This window comes from Entelurus aequoreus, linkage group LG23 (genome assembly GCF_033978785.1).
Source record: "Entelurus aequoreus isolate RoL-2023_Sb linkage group LG23, RoL_Eaeq_v1.1, whole genome shotgun sequence".
In the NCBI taxonomy this organism is placed as follows: Eukaryota; Metazoa; Chordata; class Actinopteri; order Syngnathiformes; family Syngnathidae; genus Entelurus; species Entelurus aequoreus.
Genome location: NC_084753.1, coordinates 20,353,447 through 20,365,004, shown reverse-complemented (window position 1 = coordinate 20,365,004; position 11,558 = coordinate 20,353,447). Strand labels below are relative to the sequence as shown.

Genomic DNA, 11,558 nt, shown 5'->3' with positions numbered 1-11,558 from the left:
TATTTTGTATATTGTTTTGTATATTGTACAGGATTGCTTATTTTTATTGGATAGTAGTCTATTTCAATTCTTAGTTTTACCTGTATTTAGTGATGGGTCCGGCAACACCGATGCATCGGCGCATGCGTCGAGCTCATAGAGCAAAACCCTGTGTCGGTGCGCGTACCACTTTTAGAAAGTCACGTGACCGATCATTAGCTGTTTCGGTCACGTGACCGATACGCGAACTGTGTCGAACTGACGCCTGCGCGCCAAACTGTTTATAAGGAAGCGCATCTGTCAACGAGATGCTGCTGCCAACTGAATCGCCGCACTTCTGTCGTTGGTCATTTGTAATTTATCGTCATCGGAGATCATGGAGCAGCCTCAGGCAAAAATAAAGATTTCCACCGTGTGGGAATATTTTGATCATATATCGGAAAAAAAGGTATTTGTGTTAATTTCCTTGTCGTTTCATCCTGTTCTCTCAAAGTTTCCACTTGATCTATTAGAATTCAAAATCTCTTCAAAAGGATTCTTAGTTTACTATTCATATTTTCTGCAGGTTAAATTTTGTACGACAGAATTGTCGTACATTAACAAATCCACCTACTCAATGCTGAGGCATTATAGGGCCAGGCATGAAAATGAAGTTCCAGAGACACTCAGGATAATAACTATGAAGACAAATCGTCTAAAATTTAATACGTTGGAAAAACTGTTTTTTTTTAATAAAAATGTCTAAAAAAACAAAACAAAAAAATTCCCAGTCCACAAGCATCCTCATTCACAACACGTTCTCTTAGCTTCCATGTTATGATACATGTTCACATTATTTATTGACTGTATCTAAAAAAGATCAAAATATATTTTTATTCAAATGAAGATATGAAACAATCCTAAATGAAATACAATGACTTGGTTTATATGATTGGCGTTGTTAGGCCTATTTTAGAGGGGCTCAAGCCCCCCTAAATAATTTGATGTTAAAAAAAAAAAAAAAAAAATTTTTTTTTTTTTTTACAAATACATGCCGACATATTCATTATAAAGTGGCCCGAATATGAGTTTAAATAAATAATCATATAACCTGTCATTATTCACTCAGTTTCCCCTCACTTCATAGTGTAAGGTAGAGAGCCCCTTTAGTGCGTCGGTATCCAATCCATTCCACTTTTTCATATAGAAAATGCCCACATCACTCAAAATCCAGTCCGCATTTCCTCTGCGACCTTGCTTGCGGTCCTGCAGGTGTACGAAGCACGTTAGCACACAGCACTGCAGAACAAGAACCTTGTGTCTGCAATTGTAAATAATGTAGTTTTTAAGTTTTGGGTTTCTTGTAGAATCTATATAAAGTAATATACATTCACCTATTGTTAAAATAATGAAAACAACATCATTAAATATATTTGTTTTATTGTATTGTTACATTAATAGCTGTTGTATTATTATAGGATGGCTTGTTAAACATTTCATAGGATTTTCAGAGGGTGGAAAAACCAAGACATTTAATCTAAAATGTAAAAAGAATAAATACATAAAAAGAAAAAGAAAAAAAATGGTTAAAAGCCATCATCCCGGGGAGCATTTAATTTCGTCCCGTGCATTTTTTTTACCGTCCCCGGGACGACAGGACTACGTTAATCTCAAGCACTGGAAGTTACATTTTATTGTTTGCATTATTTGTTTCAGCATTGCACTTTGAAGATGGTCCCTCAGCTCTTTGACAGCTTTGGCTCTTTTTCAGATCAGTAGACTAAGTCTTTCTTATTTACAGTATATATAAAAGTTTCTCATTTCTATTCATACTTCCATATATATTTAATTTCCTTAACGGCTTGCCATAATATATGTATATATATATATATATATATATATATATATATATATATATATATATATATATATATATATATATATATATATATATATATATATATATATATATATATATATATATATATATATATATTATATACAAGCCAAATTATCCCAATCCAGATATTACTTTAATTCAAGTAATTAAGTAATATTTCCAGGGCTTGAATTTACAACCATTTTAGTCACATATGTGCCCAAAATGTAATCTGTGCAACTTCAAAATATTTGGGAACAAACAATTTTTGTATTGTGAGCAAAAGTTGTGGCATTAGCCTCTATGTTGTGAATGGATTGACTCATTGTTGTAGGGCGCCGAGATGAGCGGTCGCACCCTCTTTCGCTCCCGATCGGGAATTCAAACAACTGCTCGGATTATCCCACACTTCCTCCTTTTTGTACTGTGGATCACGGATTTATATTTTAAACCTCCTCGGATACTTCACCCTCTTGAAAATGAGAGTCAAAAACGCGAAATGGACATCCATAGTGACTTTTATCTCCACGACAATACATCGGCGAAGCACCTTGGTTTTGGAGCTAACGTGTTAGCATCGTGCTTGACTGCACATCGAGGCAAAGTGAACATGCCCCTGACTGGAAGGATAGACAGAAAGTCAATAATACTACTATTACTTCTACTATCAGGAGACACTGACCTCAACCCTGGACCTGTAACAACACGGTTAATGTTGTCCCGACTGGCGAAGACTAGCAATGCTACTGCTAGCGTCGCCATCGAAGCTAACTCAGCTACCGGCTCATCTCAGCTCAAGCTCACCTGTGCTCCAGCAGTCGGCGGCTCGGCGGAGGACTTCGCCCCGTTCATCGACACGGTCGGAGGCTCGGCGGCGGCGTTGGAGGACGACCCAGTCATCAGAGAAGGCAGCGACTCAGCGACGGTGAACGACTCAGCGGCGGTGAACGACTCAGCGGCGGTGAACGACTCAGCGGCGGTGAACGACTCAGCGGCGGTGAACGACTCAGCGGCGGTGAACGACACGGCGGCGGTGGATGGCGACCCAGCCATCGGTGATGGCGGGGAACTGCACGAGATGACGGGGGTCCACGCGGCCTCTCCCCGGTCCATGACGGTCGAGGACGCGGCATACACTGGATTTAGAGGCGCCTTTACAAAAACATTTTCGTTGTTCTCTTTGTCTTCAAAAAAGCCTGCCAAAAGGAAATCCACCCCCAGCAACCCTACCTGGCATCCCTCTCTCCCCCTCTCCAACTCCGCCCCTCCCCCTTCACCTGGAGGAAGAACGATATGCCTCTCTCTCTCTCTCCTTTCTCTTCCTTCTATTCTTCAACTTCAACAGCAATAATAACCAACAACTTTTCTGGTCAGTACCACAACACAGCGGACTCTAATGCCCTTTTTGGTTCCAGGGGACTACACATCATCCACCTTAATGTGAACAGCCTCTCTGGAGCCAAACTCGACCAAATCAGAGAAATGTTCCTCAACACGAAGGTAAAAATATTGTGTTTCTCTGAAACCAAATTTGATCAAAGTATTTCTGACTCAGAGATAGAAATAGAAAACTTTTCGGTTATCAGAAAGGACAGGAATAAACACGGTGGGGGCGTTTGTATGTATATTCACCAAGATATTAAATACATAACTCGCACTGATCTTAACCACAATGACCTGGAATCTGTGTGGGCGGAAATCAAAATTAAAAACGCTAAGCCGGTACTAATAGGGACTGTTTATAGACCCCCTAATCAGAGTGATTTCTATGGGGTTTTGGAAGAATGCTTGGCGGGGATAGACAACGTGGAGAAAATTATAACTGGGGATCTGAACACAGATATTCAACGCAAAGATGCGCCTGTCTTCAGATCCTTCAGCAAGTTTTGTAATCTGCACGGTCTTTCCCAGCTAATAGCGCTACCTACAAGGGTGTGTGATTCCACCCAATCAACCATAGATCTCATTCTCACTTCAGACCGGCCTAAAATAAAAAATAGTGGGTGCTTAGTCTGGAGGCTAAATACACACGGTGTTTTGTGTAACTGTTGTTTGGTAAGGAAGTGTTGATATTCTTTGCTTAGTTTGATAAATGTTGGAGCAGTTTGCTTCATCAGGAGGGTGAAGTCGCTCAACTTAAAGGCCTACTGAAATGAATTTTTTAAATTTAAACGGGAATAGCAGATCCATTCTATGTGTCATACTTGATCATTTCGCGATATTGCCATATTTTTGCTGAAAGGATTTAGTAGAGAAAATCGACGATAAAGTTCGCAACTTTTGCTCGCTGATAAAAAAAACCTTGCCCCTACCGGAAGTAGCGTGACGTCACAAGCGGTAGTGCTGCTCACAATTCCCCGTTGTTTACAATGGAGCAAGAGATATTAGGAGCGAGAAAGCGACGATTACCCCATTAATTTGAGCGAGGATGAACGATTCGTGGATGAGGCACGTTAGAGTGAAGAACTAGGGGCAGTGCAGGACGTATCTTTTTTCGCTCTGACCGTAACTTAGGTACAAGCTGGCTCATTGGATTCCACACTCTCTCCTTTTTCTATTGTGGATCACGGATTTGTATTTTAAACCACCTCGGATACTATATCCTCTTGAAAATGAGAGTCGAGCACGCGAAATGGACATTCAGAGTGACTTTTATCTCCACGACAATACATCGGTGACACACTTAGCTACTGAGCTAACGTGATAGCATCGTTCTCAAATGCAGATAGAAACAAAAGAAATAAACCCCTGACTGGAAGGATAGACAGAAGATCAACAATACTACTATCAGGAGACACCGAACCAAACACTGGACATGTAAATACACGGTTAATGTGTATTCGAGGCCTGTCGAAGCCAAGCAATGCTGTTGCTAACGACGCTAACTTAACAACGGGACCTCGTCAGAGCTATGATAAAAACATTAGCGCTCCACCTACGCCAGCCAGCCCTCCTCAGCTCATCAACACCCGTGCTCACCTGCGTTCCAGCGTTTGACGATGCGGTCGGCGGCCCGGAGACGTAGGAAGTCAAGGTGAGTTCGCCGCTAGCGCGTCTGCTATCCAAGTCAAAGTCCTCCTTGTTGTGTTGCTACAGCCAGCCGCATACACCGACCCCACCTACAACGTTCTTCTTTGCAGCCTCCATTGCAAAAGATTCACCAACACAGATGTCCAGAACACTGTGGAATTTTGTCGAAGAAAACAGAGCTCTGTGTATTGTGTCCAATATGGTCCAAACACTTCCGTGGATCTCTCGACGTCACGCGCATACGTCATCCTCCAAAGGCGCTTTGAACCGGAAGTTTAGCGGGAAATTTAAAATTGCACTTTATAAGTTAACCCGGCCGTATTGGCATGTTTTGCAATGTTAAGATTTCATCATTGATATATAAACTATCAGGCTGCGTGGTTGGTAGTAGTGAGTTTCAGTAGGCCTTTAAAGTGTTGGATTTAACTGTGTTGGATCATTGGCTGCTAGTGAGGGCATAGAAAAGGGGTATTTTTCTACCAGCAGACAGCGTTTAAGATTGAGTGTTTCACTGCTAAATTAATAATATATTTATATAGGATATGGATTTTAAATATGTATCTAAAATAGGTGGTTAATTGGTTAGGTATTTATGTATTTGCATATTGGGTTTTCTGCTGCATGTATCTATTGTGTTTCTGGTGTTAAATGTATTTTATATGTATCTTGGTGCATTTATGTTGAGACAATTTATTTAAAATCTGAATTAACTTAAAGGGAAAATATTAATCCATTTTCTTGCACTTGTTTGATTGTTAGGTGTTTGATAGCCTGATTAGTAATTGTAAATTATGGGATTGATAATTGATTGATTTTTTACAGCATGTTAATCTTGTGGTGTTTTGTCCTTAAAGGTTTATCACCTACTAAAGAAGCTAAAGGCTACTAAAGACAGCTAATGACAGCTAAAGAAACTAAAGTCTACTAACACTGCTAAAAAGACTAAAGAAGAAAAAAGAAGCTGTTTCTTCGTTGGAAAAACTTGCAAACTAAAGGAAAATAAAAGGAAAAAAGTAACTACGGTCTGGTCTTTTGAGTGAAATCCAGAAGCCACATTCAGCATTGGTACATCCCTTCAAGTGTGGGATAAGCACAGTGAAAAAAGCAAAACACTTGACAAGCACTTACCAGTGCCTCTATTTTTTAAATGTTATTTATTTACTAGCAAGCTGGTCTCGCTTTGCTCTACATTTTTAATTCTAAGAGAGACAAAACTAAAAAAAAAAAAAAAAAATCCAAGAAAATATTTTAAAGACTTGGTCTTCACTAACTGACAAAGAAACAGATAACAGATTTGGTGTCCAGTTCAATGATTTATTTAAAAATTTGAGAGTTGACTTTTGTATTTTACATGAGATATTATTTGTACAAACATGGTGCAAAGTAATTCATGATTTGTTCAAAAATGTTAGTGGCTAGCTAGTTAAAATGGGATATTGTGATTTCACAAAAGTGATCATTTGAAAATGTTCAATTTGAAAAATGTGCACTTAGAGAAAATATAAAAATAAAGTGTTGCATATTGATATTTATCTGTTTCTATATACAGTATATTTATTGTGAGAAATCATTAAGATGATCAGTGTTTCCACAAAGATAAATATCATTAATTATCAATAATAACATAGAGTTAAAGGTACATTGAGCAATTTGGCTATTTCTGGCAATTTATTTAAGTGTGTATCAAACTGGTAGCCCTTCGCATTAATCAGTACCCAAGAAGTATCTATTGGTTTCGAAAAGGTTGGTGACCCCTGATCTACACAGTATCAATACAGTTTTGCAATGTGTCAAAACGCTTCATGACGCCTCATCAACCCATCACTATCTGTATTACTTCTTGTGTAATTTATTTTTATACCGTATTTGTTCCCACTACCGCACTTTAAATTGGAGTCCTTAATCTCGTTGTATGCAAACATAATGACAATAAAGTCCACTCTTTCTATTTAGAAATTTTGGATAATATGCATCTAAACGGATTTTGTATCCCATTATAGGGTCAAAAGATACAAGCTATTGTCATGTCGTGCATTGCATTGGAATAAAACTGTCAAATGTGATATGGTTAATGTGTTGTAAAATTTAGAGATGCTACCTCAGTAGAAGCATTTAAGTCTCATCTTAAAACTCATTTGTATACTCTAGCCTTTAAAGGCCTACTGAAATGATTTTTTTTTTATTTAAACGGGAATAGCAGATCCATTCTATGTGTCATACTTGATCATTTCGCGATATTGCCATATTTTTGCTGAAAGGATTTAGTAGAGAAAATCGACGATAAAGTTCGCAACTTTTGCTCGCTGATAAAAAAAAGCCTTGCCTGTACCGGAAGTAGCGTGACGTCACAGGAGCTAGTATTCCTCACAATTCCCCATTGTTTACAATGGAGCGAGAGAGATTCGGACCGAGAAAGTGATGATTACCCCATTAATTTGAGCGAGGATGAAAGATTCGTAGATGAGGAACGTTACAGTGAATGACTTGAGAGGCAGCGATGGACGTATCTTTTTTCGCTCTGACCGTAACTTAGGTACAAGCTGGCTCATTGGATTCCACACTCTCCTTTTTCTATTGTAGATCACAGATTTGTATTTTAAACCACCTCGGATACTATATCTTCTTGAAAATGAGAGTCGAGAACGCGAAATGGACATTCAGTGCCTTTTATCTCCACGACAATACATCGGCGAAATGCTTTAGCTACGAGCTAACGTGATTACTGCACAGAGCTATGATAAAAAATTAGCTCTCCACCTACGCCAGCCAGCCCTCATTTGCTCATCAACACCCGTGCTCACCTGCGTTCCAGCGATCGGCAGAAAGACGAAGGACTTCACCTGATGCGTTTGGCGGCCCGGAGACGTAGGAAGTCAAGGTGAGGTCGGCGGCTAGCGCGGCTAGCGCGGCTAGCGCTCCAACAAAGTCCTCCTGGTTGTGTTGCTGTAGTCCGCTGCTAATACACTGATCCCACCTTTAACTGTCTTCTTTGCAGCCTTCATTGTTCATTTAAAAAATTGCAAAAGATGTCCAGAATATTGTGGAATTATGAAATGAAAACAGAGCTTTTTGTATAGGATTCTACGGGGTACCATAACTTCTGTTACTCGGACTTCGTCACGCGCATACGTCATCATACCGCAATGTTTCAGCCGGATATTTCCCGGGAATTTTAAAATGTCACTTTATAAGTTAACCCGGCCGTATTGGCATGTGTTGCAATGTTAAGATTTCATCATTGATATATAAACTATCAGACTGCGTGGTCGGTAGTAGTGGCTTTCAGTAGGCCTTTAAATAGACTCCCTTTTTAGACCAGTTGATCTGCCGTTTTTCTTTTCTGCTCTGCTACCAACCTGGGGTGGACCGCTAGCCTGTCCATCGGATGGGGACATCTCTACGCTGCTGACCCGTCTCCGCTCAGGATGGTTCCTGCTGGCCCCACTATGGACTGGACTTTCGCTGAGTGTTGGACTTTCACAATATTATGTCAGACCCACTCGACATCCATTGCTTTCGGTCTCCCCTAGAGGGGGGTGGGGGGTTACCCACACATGCGGTCCTCTCCAAGGTTTCTCAGTCATTCACATTGACGTCCCACTGGGGTGAGTTTTCCTTGCCTGTATGTGGGCTCTGTACCAAGGATGTCGTTGTGGCTTGTACAGCCCTTTGAGACACTTGTGATTTAGGGCTATATAAATAAACATTGATTGATTGATATTATAAAATGTCAGATGGGAATTGCTCTTTAAGTTAAGTGAGATGGCTCTAAAAAGAGCCGTTGAGGTGGGGAAAGAGGTTATTTATGCTCTCTCGCCGCGAATGCGTCGGGCCAGCTGGATGTCTTTGGGCATGATGGTAACTCTCTTAGCGTGGATGGCGCACAGGTTGGTGTCTTCGAAAAGCCCCACCAGGTAAGCCTCGCTGGACTCCTGCAGCGCCATGATGGCCGAGCTCTGGAAGCGCAGGTCAGTCTTGAAGTCTTGTGCGATTTCCCTCACCAGGCGCTGGAAGGGCAGCTTGCGGATGAGCAGCTCGGTGGACTTCTGGTACCGACGGATCTCTCGGAGAGCCACGGTACCGGGCCTGTAACGGTGAGGTTTCTTCACACCGCCGGTGGCAGGAGCACTCTTACGGGCAGCCTTCGTGGCCAGCTGCTTCCGTGGAGCTTTGCCGCCAGTGGACTTACGCGCTGTTTGCTTTGTTCTTGCCATTGTGTGTTACACTGAAGTAATGTGAGAAAAGAGAGAGCGAGCGGCCCTTTTTATATCAAGCTTGAGAGCGCTGATTGGTCCATTTGAGTATCACGTGAGCTAGAGCTAACCAATTATTGGAGGAAAAGACAGACTTGAGCCAATCATCAGCGACAATTCTACAGCGACCTCTAACGTTATTACGTCAATATGCCTATATTAAACTATATCAGCGACAAGCGGTAGAATGGATGGATGGATGGATGTTATAATAATACACTATTGTGTATATTATGTTATAAAAATATATTGTGTGTCGAAATATATTTTTCAATTTAAGAATCACACATACGTATGTGCAAGTAGGAGTCCAAGTAATTATCTAATAATTATTCCACACTCCTTTGATCTCAAAAAGAAATTAAGAGGAAAATCAACCATGCAATGCTTGCTTATAATATCTGATTGTGTGTTAAAATGCTTGATTAGACTCATAAATTAAACAGAATATATATTATCAAGTAGAAATATATAACATTGTCTTGGGTTTTATTTGTAATCAAATTGTGTGGGCGCTGTCCCTTTTGTGGACACCTCTGAAACATGTTAATGTGCCTTTGTCATGTGTGTAAATATTGTTTTATGGCTATCATTATCTGAACTTATGTATGTGCGTGTATTGAAATATATGAATACAGGACTATATACACGCATGCATTGTGGGAAACAGTTGGAAGATGTGGACTCTGAAGTCAGAAGAAAGGCTCTTATGAGACATGTTGACTTTTAAATGTGCATTGTATAGAGAACATAGGCACAGCTCACCGCCTGAGTGTTGTTATTCTTTCATTTTTTGGCCTTGATCCTGCTGTCATATTGCACATGTAGTGGTTCATCAAAGTGATGTAGTGATGGTAAACGTGATTATTTTTACCAAGTCTGATGAGTCACGCACCGAAGTGATAAGATACAATTGGTTCACTTGATTTACTTGTCACACAGCGCATGCGCAAAAGCGCGCGCATGGGCGGTGAGGCGATTCACGCATCACAGGGCGCATGTGTAGAACGTTGCACATGATTGGCCACTGAAAGAAGTGTCGCAGTCAACCGTTGCGAGGGGTGCGCGCACATATTTAACAAGTAATTATCATTTAAATAAACCCACACAACTATAAAAGATAACAGTATTAATTATACAATTGTGAAATCAAAAATAAGTTAACTTTGGCTTGATAAACTATTTTTATTTGAATGTACTTTTCTGGTTTGTTTTATTACACAATAGCTCAAGCATACACATATCCAATATATAGGTTACATGTTTCTTCATTAACAGACAAACTATTGATCCAATAGAGATATTTTTTTTTAGATTTCAAACTTTGATACAATTGTATTAATAACTGATAACATGTTTTGATTTTATTTCTAGTTGCTTTACTTATCCATACACACACACACATGCATTTTACTCATGCCCATTGTATATTTTGTCGGTTTTGTTAAAATGCTCATGCCAGGAATTTACCGTCGAATTTATACAGTTGAGTGTTAATTTACATGCATGGTTTACAACAAAAAGTAGAAATTACAATTATTTCTGAGCTGTCACTGACAAAATTAAACATAATCCTACAATATACTGATCTATCCAGGAGGCCACTAGCGTTCAATATCACACATGTATTGTTACATTATAATAGGCTTATGAGGGTCAATTGCATACACTTTAACCGTGGAGTTCTAACTTAGGCAGGAGAAAAAGCCACAACTTGTGTAGGAATAACTCTTATGAAGAAGTGAGTGGCTCTTAAAAGAGCCGTTGATTGTGTAAATCGAGAGATCAATTTACTTGGAGCTGGTGTACTTGGTGACAGCCTTGGTGCCCTCAGACACAGCGTGCTTGGCCAGCTCGCCGGGCAGCAGGAGACGCACGGCAGTCTGGATCTCCCTGGAAGAGATGGTGGATCTCTTGTTGTAGTGAGCCAGACGAGAAGCCTCAGTAGCGATGCGCTCGAAGATGTCGTTGACGAAGGAGTTCATGATGCTCATGGCCTTGGACGAGATGCCGGTGTCAGGGTGGACCTGCTTCAGCACCTTGTACACGTAGATGGCATAGCTCTCCTTCCTGGCCTTTCTCCTCTTTCCTTTGCCCTTGCCGGCAGCCTTGGTAACGGCTTTCTTGGAGCCCTTCTTGGGCGCAGCCTTGGCTTGTGGTTCAGGCATTGTGATTGAGATTTCGACAAACGAATGACGCTTCAGGTTGTCTGTTGTGGTCTTGTAGTAGCGTCATGCAAATTTGACTGTGACAACGCCGTTTGCTGATTGGCTGACGTGGTTTTGCACTGGGAGGTGGTTTTAAAAATGCGCGGTAGTGCAACAATAATAGTCACGTGATACCCGTTGAAAAGAAACGTGTAGCTGTCTTGATGCTACATTGTGAATGGCAAGCGATTTATTCATCCAGGTTATTATAATCTTATAGACTTAGATTGG

The 11,558-nt window shown here is 40.5% G+C and overlaps 1 protein-coding gene across 1 annotated transcript; it reads right to left on the bottom strand.

Annotated features, from left to right (window-relative positions):
- Nucleotides 1-10,544: 10,544 nt before the first annotated feature.
- Nucleotides 10,545-11,300, bottom strand: LOC133641000 (histone H2B 1/2-like). Its single transcript, XM_062034775.1, has one exon. It carries the CDS (start codon nt 11,286-11,288, stop codon nt 10,911-10,913), a length of 378 nt encoding a protein of 125 aa, XP_061890759.1. The 5' UTR covers nt 11,289-11,300; the 3' UTR covers nt 10,545-10,910.
- Between the last annotated feature and the right edge of the window lie 258 nt (nt 11,301-11,558).

Bases quoted from the DNA above. Each gene is read 5' to 3' on its own strand.
- LOC133641000 (XM_062034775.1), bottom strand. From the start codon at position 11,288: ATGCCTGAACCACAAGCCAAGGCTGCGCCCAAGAAGGGCTCCAAGAAA.